Genomic DNA, 20117 nt, shown 5'->3' with positions numbered 1-20117 from the left:
GAACAAACCGATTCAAGGGAGAGAGATCTATCACTGGGCGCCAGCCCCCCGTAGACTTTTCCACCAGGAAGAGTCGACTGTAGAAGCCTGGTGACTGATCCGTGACAATTTCTACAGCTCGTTTGCTCAGCATGGTCTTGATCTCCTGTCTCAATACTACGTCCTTCGATGATCCTGGAACGTACGACTGCTGTTGGACCTGGTTGGAGGTGAGGGGTGGCCGAGATTCGAAGGGTAATAGATATCCCTCCCGAAGGACATCTACAATCCAGGTCTCGGCGCCGTAGCGCTGCCAAGTTGCCCAATGGCTCGCCAGGCACCACCCCACTTCCGGCAGCAGGTGAGGGGGAACGCCGTCCCTAGCGTTTCCCCCCTTTCTTCCCAGAGCCTCCTCGCGAGAAGGAGGGCTGGTTACGGCTCCCCTTTGCAGAAGTCGAAGAAGACAGAGTCTTTCCACGGGGCTTCGACGCGACTACCGTCTTAGCCACCGTGGAAGCGCTAGCCGAGCTCTTTGGCTTGGCCGCAGTTCGAGGCTGCCCAGAAGCCTTTGAAACTGCCTGGTGTACCAGACGGTCACTGTCGTCAGTGTGCCGTCTGTCCACCGCAGCGTCCACCATCTCTCCTGGGAAGAGAGACGTGGAACTCCGTAACGGTCCATTGCGAAGTCCCAATGCCGCTTCACGCCCAGCCGCCCTGGAAACTCGAGTAAGGACAGCGTCCCTACGTCGGAGAACCAGGTTGGCCCACAGGTTTACCGTCTAGTGGGCAAGGAAGGAGATGGCTCTTCCCCCAGACTGGCAAAGTCTCCTAAAGGCCGAGTCATCTTCGGGAGAAATTCCCCCGGAGTTGGCTGCGACCTTAGATACTGTGAGGGACCACAGATCTATCCAGAAGACGGCCTGGAAAGCTGCCATGGCAGTGGATTCCAGGCCGAGTGCCTCTTGCTGCGAGAGCCATAGGTTCTCTGACAGGAGCTGCTGCAGAGACACACCCGGCGTTAGCCTGGCTAACTCCGGGTTCACCTGTTTGGGCGGCATCGGGTCCTCAGACGGCACGTAGAAACGCCGCTGTCGCAGTAGAGGAGGTGGAAGCAGCTTGCTCGACCTGCCAGACTTGAGAGAACCGTCTTGTCCGGAGACAAGAGATTCTACCTGGTCCAGCACTGAGTCGGCAAGCTCCAACCGCGGCAAACCCACCGTCGGTCTGGGTTCCCTCTTCGGGCCCCAGAACGACTCGAGCCGGGACGTGGGCTCGGAAGGTGGGAGCGGCGATCCTTCTCCAAGGTCGTTGTGCTGACGAATCAGCGCAATTACCTCGGCAAAGTTCCTCTGAATCTCAGGAGTGACTGCATCCTGCGGAGTAGGACCGTCCAGTCCCTCGAACAGGAGCAGCTCCCGAGATCCTCCCCCCTCGAGGGGGGGAACAGCGACAGACCCCTCTCCGTCTCCTCCAGCCACTTGCGCATACGACCTGGCCGGTCCGAGAACCGTGCCTGGTACGTAGGGCATCGTGGTGGGATCCTGAGGGGCGCACCCCTCACGATCACTCCTCACTACCTCGCTCCTCCCGGTGTAACCCGAGGAGGTTGAAGGTATGGGAGAGGCAGACCTGACGCTCCCTCCTCGCTCGCTGGCAGAACCAGCGGGCTTGGAAGACTGCAGGCGATCGTCAACCCGCGGTGGCGATCGAGCTGCAGGCCTGGTCGAACCGTCTCGCTGTGGAGAACGGCTGGACTGAGCACAGCGGCCCCGGTCTCGCGTGTCAGAAGAGCTGGTGCTGGTGGCCGTACCCGATCGCTCTCTGTGAGAGCGACGGTCAGGCGACCGGCGAGCTCCACTGTCACGGTGAGACCGGTGCATATCCTCACGGCGCGTCACGTCGCTGGTACCAGCCGTGGCTGGTGCCGGCAAACGGGGGGACCTCTTCCCAGCCTCAGCCCGTGGCCGGTCGTGGACCGTCACGTCAGCCCGGGTAGCCAGCTGGTCGCCGCGAGAGCGAGAGTTGGTCTGGTGAGAGTCGCGCGAGCGGCTGTCACCAGCCCTCCTCCACACTCAACAGATCGGGTGAGGAGAAGGACCTAGAAACCCCCCCCCGAAGGGGAAGGCGCCAAACGTGGGAGCTGAGCGGGCGGCAGGAAAGAAGACGAAGTGTCCGTAACTAAAGGAGTCGCGGGAGAGCTCTCCGATGACTCCTTTGCAGGCCTTCGCTTCTTCCTACCTTCGTACAAGCCCCACTGCGCCTCCGACCAAGACATACATACTTCACAGGGCTCGGCTCGGGTACATTCGCGGCCCCGACACCGAGCGCACAAAATATGGGGATCAATTTCTGGGAAGGAGCGGAACTTACCGCATTTACGCCCTTCGGTACCCGGGCACAATCTCCGAAGGGTAGCGGGGCGTGGAGACTCCATAATTGATCAGATTTATAATAATAATGATGAAAAGAGGAATGATTGTACTTACAATGTTCACTCAAACACAAACACAACCATACAACCAAGGGAAAGCCAACGACGAGAAGCGGGCAGAGAGCGTAGAACACACACGTGCACTCACTGTGAGGCCGAAAGCAAAAGTGATTTGTTTACCTCCCAGTCGCGCGCGCGCGCCTGTCGGACAAGCAGTTAACTACCGAACCCCTTGTTCGAAAGCTTACGACCTATCCAGCTGCCGCTAGTACCTTCCTATTGTAAAAGGACCGAAGGTTTGTATGCCGTGTCGGAACAAATACAAAAATAGCAATCAATGTTTTGGTTTGGAAATCAGCTGAGGACAATTGCGAGGTAAGCTTATTTTGCTGTGTTGAAGTCAAATCAGAGCGATTTTCTTACTTCTAATTAGCGTAAATGAATCTCAAGATACTCTATTGATATGGGACAAGGTTATTTTATGTTTTACGGAGTGTTTTCAAGTCAAAATATCACCTGAATTCATATCGTGAACGAAATTTAGTTATTTTTTTTTTTAGTAGACGGCGCTAAAGGCATGTTTATTGTGTATACGTATAAAAATTCAACAGATTGCGTTCGATATTTTCACTTGATTTCCTTAGAATACTAAGAGCTTTACATATTTATCTTTTATTGGAGTGAACACAGTAAAATGTGTTCTTTCATGCCAAATAGTTTTGATTAAAACACATTTTTCTCAAATTTTGTTCACAGTCGAGTTTGATGGTGCTATACTGAAGTTTCCATGTTGCCGATGCACGATAATTGTCGTTAGCAGATGAACATTCTTTCCTCAGCTTCAACTACAACTAGCAGCTTAAATTTAACAGTATATGCCCTTGCCGATCTTTTCTCCATAGTGAACGATGACATAATAATGGAAAATTGCATCAGTCCTATTCTATTTAGCGTCATTTGTAACATAACTACAGCAATTTTTTACTATCATACGATGGTTCAAATATAAGCAAACCGCTGTAGTATCGGATTCGGTAGTTCATATCAAATCAGCTGTTTCTGGGTGTATGCATTTACACAACAAGTATAACATTACTGACAATACTTTTTGCTTTCTCTTTTACTCTTTTTAACTTAACAAGAAGATGGGATGGGTAACGAGATGGAGGAAAAGGGGTTAGCCTATTTAGAAAATGGGACTGATAAACAGGAGGAAAAGAGATTAGCCTATTGTAATTTGGTCTCAAAAATTGAACTCGCATGTTACATGATCAAATCATTGTTTTAGGATGAAAATTTGGGGGTCGCTTGATAGCTATGCGAGATCACATGTTACACGAGTATAAACTGTACTACTAGGGTAAAAAACCGCATGGTACAGGGGTGGACCATATACGATCAATGTGTACAACCCCCAAAAAAGTACATTATAACGCGTCCTGACATCGGAGATGGGCATCAGACGCGACTTGTTATTGGTGAGAAACGGAGCTAAAGACCTCTACTCCGGTGTCAGGACGCGTTATAATGTACTTTTCTTGGGGTTGTACACATTGGTCGTACATGATCCACCCCTGTACCATGCGGTTTTTTACCCTAATTACCAGACCATGCCATCCTACTCAGGGGAAAGTGTAGAATGATGGGAACTGGCTGGGGGAGGGGCATTGACCATCCTGGACCCCCTCTAAGTGGTGTTAGACCCTAATCCCGTCGTCCTACAGAGTACCTGTCAGTTCTAAATAGCTAAATAACCTGAAACGTGAAAAATAAATTGGATAATCGTAGCCAACGGGTAAGTAGCCATACCCAAGGCTACGCTAAGCCTAACTCGAGACGGGATTAGGTAGGTATTTAGGTTGATTGCGGCACAAATGCGGACTACTATTTATTAACTTAACTAAGAAAATACGAACATATTTACGATTTCCACTTGGAATAAAAGATTACTTTGTCCAATTATAGCTAAAATACTGTTCATCGTCATTGGCTATAATTCGCCTTCATGATCAGCTGATCACGCCGAGTTGCCGACAGCAATTTACGCTGTGACATTCTTCTTCATCTCGCGTTAAAAATAGTACGTTAATTAACATATAAAATGAATAAACAACGATGTTTTTGCCGTATAAATATTAAAAACCACACAAAAACGCAACAGAGAACGCTATAATTCACCTGTTCTTGATACTACATCAGAGGCGGATCGAGTTGTTTACAATTGCCAGGAGACAACTTCTTCTTCTTCTTCCCTTTTCTTTGAAGACATCGAGGCTTCGTATTTTATATCTTCTTTATCAAAAAGGATGTTCTCTGTTATGTTCATGTCAAGTGCTTGACCATTGACATGAAGCTGGTTATATGATGGTTATAACTCAAAAGATATTCAAAATATAATGGGCACTATGTTGCAAATTTACTTATTTTTATCTTCAGACCTGAAGCCATTTGGTGCACCACTTATTCTTTATAAAAAAAAAAAAATTTACCCTGTTGTGTTCCTGTCCAGTGCTTGACCGTCAACATGACGCTGGTTATATGATGGCTATACCTCAAAAGATATATTCAAAATAAACAAGGTACTATAAAGTAAATTTACTATGAAGGTATCACAATCATGTTAGGTATTATCTTTCTCGTCAAAATACCCTAGACAGTTTTGTAAACCACTTTAGATTTAGAAGTCCTTGGTAACTGCAAAATCCAAAAGCCTACTTATTATTTATCTATATATATTTATTGTTTAATGATTAGCCTTTCTGCGCTGCTCCAGTCTGAGTTTTACTCTATTTTTATCTCCTTTCACAGTATACTAAATGTTTTGTAAACCTTTCTAAATCAATTAATTTTATGCTGCCCAACACTACAAGTTACCACATCTTTGATGTAAAACTGAATAGAAAATGATCCTAAGCAAAGACTAATCCAGTACATAATGGCATTTCAATGGGAAAAATAGAGATATTTATATAAAAATTTATTTTGCATTTAACTCTCTTCTAACTAGGAGACAGCAAAGAACTTGCTTTCTAGAGGGCTGCAACTTTAGAGATACTCTGTTGTCTACCTTGGAAACACATTGCAAACTCGAGTACAAGGTGCTGCTATCAAGATTCAAACATTATGACTCATGGTATTGCTACATCTCTCTTCAGCAACACCACAGCCCTCTACCAACAGTTAATCATAGCCATATCGTGGTAAATCTAGTTCTCCCTTTAGACTCAAAGCATCCGGTTACAAATGTTAGCAGTTACTTCCCGTTTGCTAAGTCAGAATTTGACATTTTGTAATATTTCAGAGTCCATATTTTTTCCCCAGACTTTTTATTTGAAACTCGTAGTTACAAATATATCAACTGATTCATTACTGAGTATTATCAGTGAATTTTTACTACTTTTTTGTTTGCTTTTTAAAAAGCTACATACTGCACGTCTTACAGGGCATCAGTTTAATTATGGATAAGGAAACTAAAATTCAAGAACTTTTGAGACATAAAGCTCTGGAATGGAAACTATGGAACATCAAAGCAAACAAATAGACATAAAATTTTTCTATGACCTTATCTCATGCTTGCTCTGTAAAGGAGATTCAAAGACAGCAGTAAAGATTACTGTATACTACTTTCATTCACGTTTCTTTTCAAAAGGAAACTTTTACGATAAATTTTGAATAAATCTTTTGTGGGTAAATATCACATGGGCAAGAAATTGTAAACCAGGCAATTGTACAGCATATCCAGGGTTATGTATACATTTTAAAGGATATTGTATTAATACATGAAATAAAAGTATGTTTCCCATTTTCATACCTCATGAAAAGAATAGGACTAATTGAAGGAAACATCCATTTACATATTTTTTTCTTTATTTGTGTACATGTCATATGTATAAAAGTATGAATTAAACTACAACACATCAGAAAATACAGTCAGTCCTAAGTATAAAGTAATTCCTCTATTAACATGCAAATTTACTAAAGTATGTAAAATGTGTGATTATGTGTGTGCTAATGCATCCCTTTTGTTCCAATAACTAAACCCAATCAGATATGATAAGGAAAATCATTCTTTGAACAATTCTATAGCTCCTCTCTTTTCTGTTCATACAGTGGATCTTAATGCATAAGCTCATTCTTAAAAAGACACTCCTTTCATGGTCACTACTCAAAGATGACTCCAGGTGAAATCCTCTAAAATAACAACTCCTTGAAAGTGTATAAATTACATGACAGACCCTTTTATTCCAAGACAATCACAGAAGCTAAATCCAACTTAATCTATCGCTTTCATAATGGATAACTAAAGACTATGTAGACATTAAAATATTAAGAACTGCAAGTGAAACTTTAAAATTCTTAACCTCCAGAACAATGAATAAAGTTATTCTATGTCTCCTGGGACCACATGAAGAGGCTGAAATTATGCAACCTAAATACTATGTATGCACACTTTGTGAAGATGAACTAAAATCTGCATAAATATTACTGCAGTATAAACTACATCTGATACCCTCAAAATTCTTACCACAAATAGTTGTCTTTCCCCTCCTGCTGCAAGTACAAAAGGTAATCTTCATAGAAGAATCAGTATTTTGTACTATTTGCCATAGATACAAAAATAAGGAAGAAAGGAATACTCTAAGTATGTATTTATTGAACATTCTTGCTCCACAAATAAAATACTGTCATTATTTCTTGACTCCCCTCTTCTTACGAACAGGACGCGAAGTTGAACCCTTTGCTGGTGTGTCAGATTCCGACTCGGTGCTGGAAAAATGTAAAAAGCATTTGTCAAATTCATTCTAGTTTTAAGAAAAATAAATTATTGATGCAACTGCAATAACATCTTCCATTTATTACTCTTAAACACAGGCTGAATCAGGTCTCCAAACCCATCATAAACAGGTTTTTAATATTTAAAAATATGTCCATCACAGGAAAAGTAGAAGGTCCACCATTTGTGGAAGTTGGGCTCTCTCATAAACCAAAATTAGTTGCCCTATGATGTGTTACAGCCATAAAATATAAATTTTCATAATAGAATTTATTATTTGGATACTTACCTACTGTTAAATTTAGCTATATCTCCTGCCAATTTGGCGAGTCGGCATTCAAACAAAAAAATCGAATGGCTGCCCGGGTGACTGTCTAGTTTACCTGTTCTCCACCAGGTGTGTTTTGAATGCTTTAGCTCTTGTCAGAATATGGAGGAGTTATGGAGTTCCATTTGACAACATCTGAGAGAGAATATGACAACGTCTGTGAGAGAGAGAGAGAGAGAGAGAGAGAGAGAGAGAGAGAGAGAGAGAGAGAGAGAGTAATTGGAGGTTGGATGGTTAACGACTGTATTGGCTGTTGGAGAGTTCTGGGTTGTCTGCTGGTCCTGTTAGTTGTTGGAGTTCTGTGTTTTGGTTAGTTTTTAGTCAGTCTTTGGTTTTGGTGAGAGCTGGTGACAGATAGTAGTGTTAGCAGTCTGGTGAAGGCATTGAGATTCGTTTGAGTTGTGTTTTGTTTGTTGTTAAGTTAGTGTTGTTTGCTTAGAGGAGTTGTGCCTGTGCTGTTGTCTTTGTTGTTGTTGTGATTTCTTGTTGTTAGTGGGTGTGTGTATTCCTGTTTAGTTGTTGCGTTCTTTTTTGTTGTTGAGTTGTGGGGTTGTGGTCTCTGGGTGTTGTGTTGTTGAGTTTTAGTTGTGTGAGGTTGTGGTTGTGTTCCTTGGTTGTTTGCTGTGTTGTTGAGTTGTGGTTGTGTTCCTCGGTTGTTGTGGTCCTTGGTTGTCGGGTTGTAGTCCTTGGGTTTTGTGTTGTGGTTGGTATCTCTATGACCTTGACCAGCAGACAGCATAGGATAGCCCGGAGTATCTGGAGTGGTGGGTAAGTACATGTGTTTTGAGAGTTTTTTGTTTTCTGTTTCTGTTTTTTTTTTTTTTTTCTGTGTAGGTAGATCAATTGTCCTGCATATTCCGTACTGTTAAGAAAAAAGTGTGACTGAGGGCGAGTTGGGCAGCTGGAGTGATTAGGTTTATGTGGGGGAGAATTGCCCACTTGTTTTTTTTAGCTTGTGATCTCGCCACAAGAATTCTCCTTGACAGCCCACTAAGTTGTGGGGAGGCTGGGTGGGTCTATTTTAACAGTAGTTAAGTATCCAAATAATAAATTTTATTATGAAAATTTATATTATTTGAGATGAATCTTACTTACTGTTAAATTTAGCTGATTCCCACATTAAGAGGAGGATGCTGGGTAGTGCAGCTAGACAAAATTCCGCTCAGCCATTCGAGCTAAAGGTTTCTTGTACAAAACCCAAACCTTCACACCTGATCTGGAATCCTTGGTGGATTTTACTACCACCTGAAGTTGGATTCCTTTCAGGGAGCAAGGCTCTCATACGTATGCAGCAAAGAGCAGCCTTGCGGAGAAAACCGCTTCGATTCAGTCAGCATGAAATGCAAGTGGTATGAGGGACCCCTGTGCCTGGGTCCAAAAGCCCTATAAAATGACAGTCACTTAAAATAAATACCTTTACAATATAAATGTACCCTCCTATACAAAATGTGTACCTTCCCACTCCCCAAAATATTAAAACCCAGGATTTAAACAAAAGAGCCTAAAGAATTGCTCTTTTTTCGGTTCAGGAAAAGACTACCCACTATTAGTAGCGGATTAAGGGCTTTACTGTTTTCAAACACAATTCTGTATACGTACTTAAGGTAGTGATCGGGCAAAAACCAAATTATACTTCTACTGTGACACATCAATCCTATTCTGGAGTGACAAATTGACTTAACACTAAATGAAGTTGCAACTGCTGCTCACATGAATGTTTAACTTCAATAAGGTAGAAGATATGGAGCTAGTTTTCATGCACTAGCCTATCCATTATGTCACAGAGGACCTTGTGTTCCTTGACAAAGTTTCTAAAAATCATAACACTAAAGGTTAACTTTGCCTCTTCCAGGCTTAACCTTCAGAAATACATTCTAGGTTTTCTAAAACCACAAAACAAAAGTTAACTTTGCCTTCAAGTTTAACCATTGGCAAAGGCGTGATAAGTTTCTAAAAATCACAACACAAAAGGTTAACTTTGCCTCTTCCAGGCTTAACCTTCAGAAATACATTCTAGGTTTTCTAAAACTACAAAACAAAAAGTTAACTTTGCCTTCAACTTAACCATTGGCAAAGACAGTTAGGTTTCTTAAAACCACAAAACCAAAGGTTAACTTTGCCTCTTCCAGCATTTACCTTTGACAAAGATGTTCAAGGTCTCTAAAAGGATGATAAAAATGTTCTAAGTTTAACCTTTAAATTTAAATGCCCAACAGGATAGAGAAGTTTCCTCTTCCCTCCCCTCCCCCCCCCAAAGGGGTTACATTGGAATTCTTACAGGGAACTGTAAAGCATAGCCTTAACATCACCCTCAGCTCTAAGGCAGAAAGCTAAAATAGCATTCCCTTTACACCAGCTTAAAGAAGGGTGCTGACAATAAATTTACTTATTAACCACTGCTAAGTAAAAGGTTTTACAGTAAATTCAGATAAAGTTTAGACCCGCATCTAAACTCCAGAGAGAGACTGATATAGAGATGAAGGGGCTTCAATCTCAACACCTTACAGTGCTGGTCCTCAGCAAGATCTAAAAGTACTTGATGCAATACCGAGGAAAGTACGTATGGAACGATAACTTTGGAAGTAGCCAGTGAAAAGTCTTATCTCCTCTAAACAGAAAACATTGACGTCTAAAAGGTTCCAGGTGCTGAAAATTCCTCCAGAATGGTACCCTCAAGCAACACACAGACCACTGTTTCTGACCCCAGGCCATGGCAGTTTTAAATTAAGGACAGATCCTACGATAAATTGAAAATCTTATTTCTGGGCTCAGCCGTGTCGCTCCCGTGAAATATGTCTGCTTTAGCACTATTTCTAGTAAAATATTGCTATAATACCAGAGAACTGCTAAATTGGACATGTCAGAAGCCTCTGACTCGCTCACCTATATAAAAGGTGTCGGTATAAAACTGGGGCGAGTGTTAAACACTACCACAGCAACCCCTCCAATTAGCCTTTTCCTCATCAAAAGACCCTAAATACGGGGAGCCGACCCATAGGTCACACCTAGCTACCCCGTTGAAGGCGGCTGTGACGACATACTTTTCGATAGCCATTCCGTGTTCACACGTTCGAATATTACTATTTGTTCTTTTATTTTTATTCTGGTTACGGATCGTCATCTACCTCTTCACCCAAGTTAAGTACTGGTTCCGCCCTTTTTCAATATTTAGGGAGTGAATTTGCCTATCGTTTTGCCTTTATTTAGGATTTTATTAGGCGTCACTTTTAAATAGGGGGCGGGCGGCAAGTCGCCTTTACGGCTTACCCTTGAATTATACCGATTTACGCTTGAATTGTACCGACTTCGAGTAGTCTTCCTCTCTGCTTGTAACATGTGATATTTCAGTACATGTATGTATGTATATATGTATATATATATGTATATATATATATGTATGTATATATTTATTTATTTATTCTTGGGTGGCAGTTTTTAGTCGATCCGATTTCCATTTATGTTTTGTTATTTTCATTATTTTCACGTTTTTCACGGGGGTCTTCTTTCGAGCACGTTTCTTTGTTTCGTGCTTCGCCGTTTATCCACCGTCCTATTTCATTCAAGAATTTTCCCTTTTTTCTTTTCGTCAGCTTGCCGTTTCTTATCGTTTTGTCAGTAAGCAAGTAGTTTTTCCCCTTTTGCGCCCACTGTTATCGAGTGGCCTTCATTGCGGTTTTATATTTTACGACAGTTTATTTTCATTTCCCCCGTGTTAAAGCATGATTTTCTTTTAGCTTTAAGTAATTGATTTTATTTTGTCTATGTATATTTTGGATGTTAGGTCGGTTAGCCTACATAGGCTATGCCTGCGTTTTCCTCGTAATCTTTTATTTGCGAGGATACGCTGATCACGTGATCGTCACCCCATCAGCCCTCCTTCCCTCCCCCTCACGTGGGGCCCCCAGTAGTTGGGTGCTCCTCTCGCCTCGGTTGTCGCTGACAGCCGTTCCCATCAGCAGAGGGGGGGGGTGTAGAGGGTCCTCCAGGACCTTAGGTTGGTGGGTGTTGCTTCTCAGCCGACCGCCTCCGGAGTTGTTGATTGCTTTGCGTATTCAGCCTCGGCTTCCGTGGAGTTGTTGCGCTCTGCTTCTTTCAGCTTCCGGAGCTTAAATCCATCCGCCTAAAACATTCCCTCTCCGCATAAGGCGGATTTAGATTCAGGCCTCTCCGGTAGTCGTTGAGGGCTATGTTTACGGAAGTTTCTCTTCCGTAGGCGGAGATATTATATTTGTTATTTTATTTCTCCCTTTTATTTTCTTTTCTTTTTTGCCACGGAACTTGCGAGTTCATGTGGCCGTCCCGGGTTACTTCGTGTACCCCCCACTCCGGGTCATACAGCTCCGGGTGGTTTTAATTATTATAGTCCCCGGGACGTAAATATATGAATATATATATACATATATATATTTTTTATATATATATTATTTTCCTTTCTTTTGCCACGGAACTTGCGAGTTCATGTGGCCGTCCCGGGTTACTTCGTGTACCCCCCACTCCGGGTCATACAGCTCCGGGTGGTTTTAATTATTATAGTCCCCGGGACATAAATATATGAATATATATATACATATATATTTTTTATATATATATTATTTCAGTTCGGCATGCTCCGGCATATGACATTATTATCATAATAATCCTATAAGTTTGTGCAATTGTTCTCATATATTATTGCACTTACAGGCCACTCAGTGTCTGGTTGCCGATCTACAGGATCTGTGCAACCATGATGTTTGCCGGAACCATGCCCCGTGCGCAGTATTGCTTACCGGTTCCGTAGTCTGGCATCACGTAAACGGCTTTGCCTGCTACGACTTGTACAACAGGTTACCTGTTCGATAAGTTACCGCACTGCTTGTTCTATACATATTGTGATGGAATTATATTACACTACTTGGATTAGTGTTAAAAAAAAAAAATGAAATAAAACGTTGACCCAAAAGTCGCAGCACCAATTATCAAATAAATTCAAGATTCAGTTATGGAACAGCAAGAGGCAGAATTGCCAGACCTTGGTTTGGAAGAAGTCTCACTTGAACTAGTGAGGATTTGCCCATTACACTAGATATGGTTACAGGTAACAGTGTTAATGAGGCTAGCCTAGTTGGTCACCGGGGTCTTTCCTCGAGTGACTGATTCTTCCTCTCCCTTTACTCCAAATTCCTTCATGGGTTTCACAGGAGGTTTGCCCCCTCCCAGGTCGCATTCCTTCTCTGTGATTCCTAGATTAAAGAGAAAACCTTCGGGTAAAACCTTGCTTAAAAGCCAATCAGACGCAAAGCCAAGGCCTGGGCAGGTTCCAGAGGTTCATACACATATTACCTAGGATGAGATCCAAGGCCTCAAGGAGAGAACTCTTCCCATTGCCCCTCAAGTCCCATCCCTGCAACGTCTAGAGGTCGGATACCTCATAAGGTACCGTAGGGAGCGCTGGAAGGTTCCCCTTTAGTCGGCAAAGACCTGTTCAACACGAATATTTTAAATCAGGCCAGTAGTCTTGCTAGCTTAGTCAGTTCAGTCGCAGCAAGGTTTGAAAGGGTGTTTTTAAACGTTTACGTGCACAGGACTCCCTGATTGCAGGTCTCAGACAGGAGTCGGCATTGTTTCCGGCACCTCCTAGTAATTTGGTGCAAGGTCAGAGCATGCCTGACGGGTCCAAGTTCCCTCCGTTCCACCCTGGTGATTTTTGGAGGGTAGTGAACTTCGCTCCGTTTGTCAGCGGGATGTTGACTGTAGAAGGTTGTGGTACACATAGACTCGAGGATTTCTAGTTATTTCCCGAAAGGTTATGGCCACCATTTATAGCTTATGTTAGGCTTATGGAGGCAGCTTCGATTAGAAAGGACAAGGTCTCCAAGGGGACTGTTATCCTTTCTAGCAATCAGGCTCATCAAGTATAGATATGGAGCCTAGAAGTGGATCTGCTCAAATACTAAGGTAACAACATGACGGGAACTCCTTACCTTTTACATCAAAGGTAGCAGGATTTACCCTTCAGGCAGTGACTCGGGAAGAGCCCCAGCTTAGCGAGACAGATTCCACATCATTGCTACCCCCAAGGTAGAGAGAGTTTGTGGGAAGTTTGCTGGCTACATTCTCGGCAGGCAAGCTTAAGCCAAACTGTGCAATCAACTTGTTTAGTGAGCGCCTCTGTCAGACGCACTGATCCAAGCCGGATTTGATGCTAGGACACGTCTTGCAAGGTCTCTTAACTCTCTAGTGATGACGGAGACGGCGGTTCTGGAGTATGCTCATGAACGCTGTATAAGGTCATTGCGGAGTAGTTACTTTTAAGCATGCAATGTGCCTCGTACGGCTTTGCGGTTACTAAGAGAAATGGCAAGAAGCATGTTCTATCCGAGGCTACGATCAGGCACGAACCCAACAGCTTCTGGCTTCCTCAATCTAGGGTGCAGATCTCTTCCAGCTTCGGCAGTAAACGAGGTTCAGAATGAGGCATCACATTTTAATCAAGCATCAGATTGCGTTGGGGCATCCCTTTCAAAAGGATATTAAGAGTCTTCTTCCTCCAGTTTTAGGACTAGGAAAAGTCAAAGAAGGTACCAACCTTTCCAAGTTCCGCAACAGCACCCTGTGCTATAAGCTGTACTAATTCAGCAAGTTCCCCAACCTTCATCTTCTAAGACAGCCTCGGCAACAGCCTCAATTTGTCTCCCTTTCGCCGTCGGCTAGCCAACAGGTTCCCCCTTTCGTCAGAGTGGAGGAACCGGAGCCCAAGGGCGAGCTAGAGGTGTATGGTCAGGAAAGGAACCAGACCCTCATCATCTCAATGAAGTTCCTCAAATAGGAGGCAGGCTGTATCTCTTTTAACATCGTTGGGAGTTCAGCAGCTGGGCGGAAAACATAGTATCTATCTATCAGCATCCAACCCAAGGGTTGATGGATTACCCCAGGGACCTTCTCCAGAAGGGAGCAGTCTCCAGGACAAAGAACTTAAAATTTCAAAGTCGTCTATTCAGTGTCCCAAGAAAGGGACCGACCAAAGGAGGGTGATCTTAGACTTGTCCCGTTTAAACTTGTACATTCCTTGCGACAAGTTCTAAAGGCTGACCATCTCTCAGGTAAGGGCCTTACTTCCCCGTGGGGGCGTCACCACCTCTATAGGTCTTACAGACGCCTATTATCATGTCCCGACGGCTCAGCACTCCCATCCATTCCTGGGCTTCAAACTAGTAAAAGAAGCTTATTCCTTCAAGGTGATGCCCTTTGGGCTGAATATAGCCCCAAGGTTTTCACGGAACTGGCGGAGGTAGTGGTGCAGGAGCTAAGGTCTCAGGTTTTATTGGTAGTGGCGGTTACCTAAACGACTGGCTAATCTGGGAGATGGTCAAAGACAAGTTTAGGAAAGCCATGGACGGGGTCATATCTTTCCTGGAATATATAGGGTTCAAGATCAACAGGACCAAGTCCCGATTGGCCCCAGAATCCAAGTTCCAGTGGCTAGGTTTCCATTGGGGCTTGGATTCACACAACCTTTCCATTCCATCAGGGAAGGGGATGCCAAGGTAACAAGCCAATTCTTAAAATGCAAAAAGGCTTCGAGAAGGAATCAGGAGACGATCCTAGGCTCGCTCCAATTTGCGTCGGTCACAGACGTTCTGTTGAAAGCCAAGCTCAAGGACATCAATCGAGTTTGACGTTCAAGGCCAATGCCAAGTGTCGTGACAAGTTCGGCCGGGTACCTCTGATTCCCAAGGAACGTCTACGTCCATGGGCAATAGCCAAAGAGTTACAGTTGCAGTTCCCTCCCCCGTCCCTACTGATGCATACAGTCGCATCACTATCAGGTTGGGGAGGTTATTCACAGCACGACAAGGTTCAGGGAACTTGGTCACCTCAGTTCCAAAAGCTTCACATCAACATCCTGGAAGCTATGGCAGTGTTTCTGACCTTAAAGAAGCTCCGTCCTCCGGAGGAGACTCATATCAGATTGGCTCTCGACAGTGCAGTAGTGATACATGGTATAAACAGAGGTGGTCCAAGTCAAGTCATGTGAACCACAGGGTGATAGCAATTTTTTCTCTAACTGACAAGAACACCTGGCATCTATCGGCTACCCATCTGGCAGGAGTCCACAATATAGTAGCAGACGCATTTTCCCCGGTCTCAGTCCCCCTGGAGCCAGAATGGTCACTGGACCAGGAACCCTTCGAGAGGGTTTGTAGGAGAGTACCGGGTCTGAAAGTAGATATGTTCGCTACAGGGGCAAACCACAAGCTGCCTTGTTACGTAGCCCAAAGTATGGACCCTCTAGCATACGCTACGGACGCCATGAGTATAGATTGGAACCAGTGGAGGGAGGTTTATTTATTCCCTCCAGTGAACCCTCTCCTGAAGGTGTTGCACAAGTTGAAATCCTTCAAAGGTCAGGTGGCTCTCATAGCTCCTTACTGGCCCAAGAACAATTGGTTTCTCCTTCTCCTAGAACTAGGTCTTCATCCTCACCCTCCCCCGGGCTTGAGGCTGACGCAACAAGTTCAAACGGTGACGTGCTCGATTCCTCAGGTCTTCACAAAACCCTATCTTTATGGATTTCATGAAGTTTGCAGGTAGGAGGGTAGGGGACATTGATCCACAGAACATTCTGTTCTTGGAGTCAGACAAAAGAGAATCTACACTTCGCCAGTATGATTCAGCAGTTAAACAATTGCCTACATTTCTCAGGAAATCAATGTCAAAGTAATGACAATGAACGTGACTATAACATTCTTCAGGCCTTTATTCGAACAAGGCTTGGCAGTTGCCACAATAACAACCACTAAGTCAGCTCCGAAAAAGATTTTCTTCTCGGGTTTGGTATAAATCTAACTGAGTCTTATTTCACCTCAATCCCAAGGGCTTGTGCACGCCTGCGGCCATTCAAAGGCCGTCATCAGTGTCATGGTTTCTTAACGATGGTCTCAGGTTAGACTCTAAAAACAGACAACTTCAAATGTGATTGCCAAACCCTTTTGCGTAAGGCACTGTTTTTATTAAGTCTGGCTTCAGGTGCCAGAACATCGGAGATGTCATCTTTATCTAGTGGCCAAGGGCATATAGAATTCCTTCCCTCGGGTTACGTGTTGCTTTCACCAAATAATTATTTTATGGCTAAGAATGAGAACCCTTTGGTAAGGCGATCCCTTGGAAGGTTGTTCCGCTTCCGCAACATCCATCTTTATGTACTGTTAAAACCCCTAAGGACTATTTATCTGAAGCCACTCTTACCTTTTACCGCAAGTGGCCCCCCCCCCCCCCTACCTTTTCATGTGGGCGGTGGTGGTACCATATCCCTAAAGGGCATTACGCAGCAGTTTTTGTATTTTACCAAGGAAGTCAGCCCAGGGTCCTTTCCCAAAGCGCGTGCTATTCGGGCTATAACAACTTCTGTAAATTTCTTCAAATATATGAACTTTGATGATCTGAAGAAATATACTGGTCGGCAGTCGCACTGGGTTTTCCAAAGCTTTACCTTAAGTCCTTGGAGGATCTTAAATATCAGGCAATAGCTGTAGGGAGGTCAGTGTCTCCTTGCAACATCAATATAGTATTGTCCTTGTGTCATATGAATATTTTCCATTATGCCAGTTTTATTAACATCCTACCTATCGCAGCAAATCTCTTTGCTATTTCACTTGGTCTATGGTGTTAGTTTATACAATTTAATATTCTGTTTCATTTCAGAGTGATGTAGCTTGTGTTTCTCTGGTACAATTTCACGGGAGCGACACGGCTGAGCCCAGAAAAGGGATTTTGACGTAGGAAAAATCTATTTCTGGGCGAGGAAGCCGTGTCGCCCAGTGAAATCCCCCCCTGGTTTTTTCCCCTCCCCTTGCAGTGCACCAAGCTTCATTGCTATCGATAAGTATGACGTCACAGCCGCCTTCAACGGGGTAGCTAGGTGTGACCTATGGGTCGGCTCCCCGTATTTAGGGTCTTTTGATGAGGAAAAGGCTAATTGGAGGGGTTGCTGTGGTAGTGTTTAACACTCGCCCCAGTTTTATACCGACACCTTTTATATAGGTGAGCGAGTCAGAGGCTTCTGACATGTCCAATTTAGCAGTTCTCTGGTATTATAGCAATATTTTACTAGAAATAGTGCTAAAGCAGACATATTTCACTGGGCGACACGGCTTCCTCGCCCAGAAATAGATTTTTCCTACGTCAAAATCCCTTTATTGGGAGGGGACATTCTAACATCTCCAAGCAGTTAAGGAGATGCCTACGTCAATGGAATTGTATGGAATTGTGTAGTAGAGTTGATTTCTTCTCAACGGAAGAGCATTGGAAATTCTGAAAATTTTTGCCCTGAGGCTACAAGGGCTCTACAGGAGACTAAGCAATTCTTGAACTTGAAATTGCTCGACAGAATTCAGAGTAGATACGAGGGGCAGGCCTATGAGTCTGAATTAAGCAAAATTTAAGGAAAACATCCACTGCTCAAGCCTGATGGCCAACAAAGTAGTAGTAATCATTCGGATGTCCCTGTTCATCTACATGCTAGGAAGCTAAATGAGTGCTCCTTAAATCCACACCAAGTGCCAAAATTACGGATGTAAAGGCCCTTATAGTCAGTTTGTTCTTCCTGAATCCCCAATTGCTGAAATACTGTCCTTCCACAGAATGGATGATCAAACCAATATGTTGTTTCATTTCACTCAACGCAGCAAACTTTCCCACAAAGACTTTGTTTCTGACCAGGAATAAACTTGCTAAGCATCCTGATGTCTTTCCACTGCCCTGACATCTAAAAAGTTTTACCAGGTGTAGTGTTGACCATGCTATGTTGCATGAAAGTGTAATGACACTAGTTAAACACTGTGTTGCATGACAGAGCAAAAAGACCAAAACTTCGACTTAGGTTTAAGAATCAAATGGATGATTCCTGGTTACAGTGTCCCTCCTACAGTCCTGGAGCCAAAGTTGGTTCTGGATTACTTACAAATTCAATGAATGTTAATTGTAAGTTGTAATTATTATGTTGAAACTGTACATTAATTGAGCATAGATATCTGAAAATATCCTGTGAGGCCATGTTTCCTAATGAGGAAAAGCCCTTACCATATGGGAAGTTTCTTTCAGGTCTAGAATCTTCAAGCAGCACATGCCTATTCATCTTGACCGACAAGCATGCATGATTAAATATCATCCCCACATCACTAGATAAGAATGGGGATATAAATAATTAACAATATAATGCATAGAAATTGGACCAGAAGAAAAGTAACAGGTCCTTGGCCTTTGGAATACTGTTGACAGAGTTGGCTAACTTGAATCACTGATTCAGTAGAAGTGTCTTGCTCCTAAAGTCGACACCATCTACCAATGGGCAACAAGTCCCTGACATAACTTATAGAGGGCTGCACACTAACCCAAAGTGGACAGCACAGCAATACCTTCTAGTAAAAACTTCTTGAAGGAACTTGCATGACCGTGGATGTTTGGTAAGAGGAATCATTCTGCATGTGTACCACAAGTCTGACCACTCTTTGGAAAGGCACTAAAACCATGCTAGAAAACCAACAAGTATATGGGCAGACACTTACTGTTATTCCGTCTCCAAACGTCCAAGAATATCTCCAATTACTTATGGGTGTCTTCCTAAAGAATTACCCTTGGACCATCATTCCCTCTATATACAATCTCCTACCAAAAGAGACTTATGAGAGATTTCTGCTGAAAACAAGGGAAGCTATAAGAGGGAGATTAAACCAGTGGAGGACAACCAAAAAGAATCACAACTGCCCTTCACCGTCTCCACCATATACATACTGATCCCAAGTCTCTCCATGCATGTTAGGAGGTTGCAACTGTCCATATCCCAGAACCTGAATCTGCACTTATCCCCGAAAGGTATAAAATAAGACTACCAATAGATAACCCCTTTTCACCTTAAACCAAACTGCATAATCAGACAGGAAGCAAAAGTGTTCTCACTTCTTCCAAACCAAGTGAGTATAAGCATGAGGACATTACCCTGCAGCATCAGAAATGAATTACTCGTTTTAGTTACTTGTCTCCTCGCTAAAAACTCCTGCTGGGTTTGCGACTCCACCTCTCTGAGAAATTGCAGAGACAAGACAACACAGATAAAAGGTAATAACTCAAGTTAGACTGAAAATCCATCAGCATGTCTGTCAGTCTTGATTTCATTTCCCCACAAGAAAGAGAAAAAAAAGCGAACCTCCTATTAAGATGGTTAAAGGACCAATAAGCGTTGTAAGCAAAAGGCGGCCTTCAGCTCTCCGCAACTTTAAAAGACAAGCCGACAAGCCAAGGCAATCCTCTAACTGGAGATAGCGTTGGTTCTCTTCTCCAATATTTAGAGGGCGCCAAAATACGCTAAGACAATTAAGATATATTCTCTATGTGGCCTCTATCCTCAACAAAATGTGGTAACAAACGCCGACCGGCCCAAACGAGTTCCTCCAACTCCCTTCAAACTCTTCTTCTGTCAACGGGCAACGGGAGGAGACAGCTGACGACAGGAGGTAAACAAAAGAACTTAAAGGATTGCTCTTTCTCTGCAACCCTTGGTGACAAAAAGCGACACTTGTCGATAAGAGGTAACAGCAGCTGAGTGCTGTATTGAATCCACCACAACT

At 43.5% G+C, this 20117-nt stretch overlaps 2 protein-coding genes across 5 annotated transcripts in view; both read right to left on the bottom strand.

The window, feature by feature from the left end:
- LOC135199547 (GATOR2 complex protein WDR24-like) overlaps window positions 1–4741 on the bottom strand; it is a 47901-nt gene extending 43160 nt beyond the window's left edge. Inside the window, exon 1 of one of the 4 annotated variants that reach the window (XM_064227702.1) lies at window positions 4589–4741. The gene's annotated coding sequence lies outside the window, so the exon portion shown is untranslated. Of the gene's footprint in view, window positions 1–4326; window positions 4350–4588 lie in introns of those variants that run through there. The other 3 variants (XM_064227704.1, XM_064227703.1, XM_064227705.1) reach the window with 3 other exon arrangements.
- A 1518-nt stretch (window positions 4742–6259) lies between these two features.
- LOC135199546 (condensin complex subunit 3-like) overlaps window positions 6260–20117 on the bottom strand; it is a gene marked incomplete in the record, with an annotated part of 128533 nt that continues 114675 nt past the window's right edge. The window contains 1 exon segment of the mRNA XM_064227701.1: window positions 6260–7177. Coding sequence (XP_064083771.1) covers window positions 7099–7177 — 79 coding nt within the window.

The sequence above is a fragment of the Macrobrachium nipponense genome, chromosome 25 (genome assembly GCF_015104395.2).
Source record: "Macrobrachium nipponense isolate FS-2020 chromosome 25, ASM1510439v2, whole genome shotgun sequence".
NCBI classification, from domain to species: Eukaryota; Metazoa; Arthropoda; class Malacostraca; order Decapoda; family Palaemonidae; genus Macrobrachium; species Macrobrachium nipponense.
This window is presented reverse-complemented; position numbering and strand designations above follow the sequence as displayed.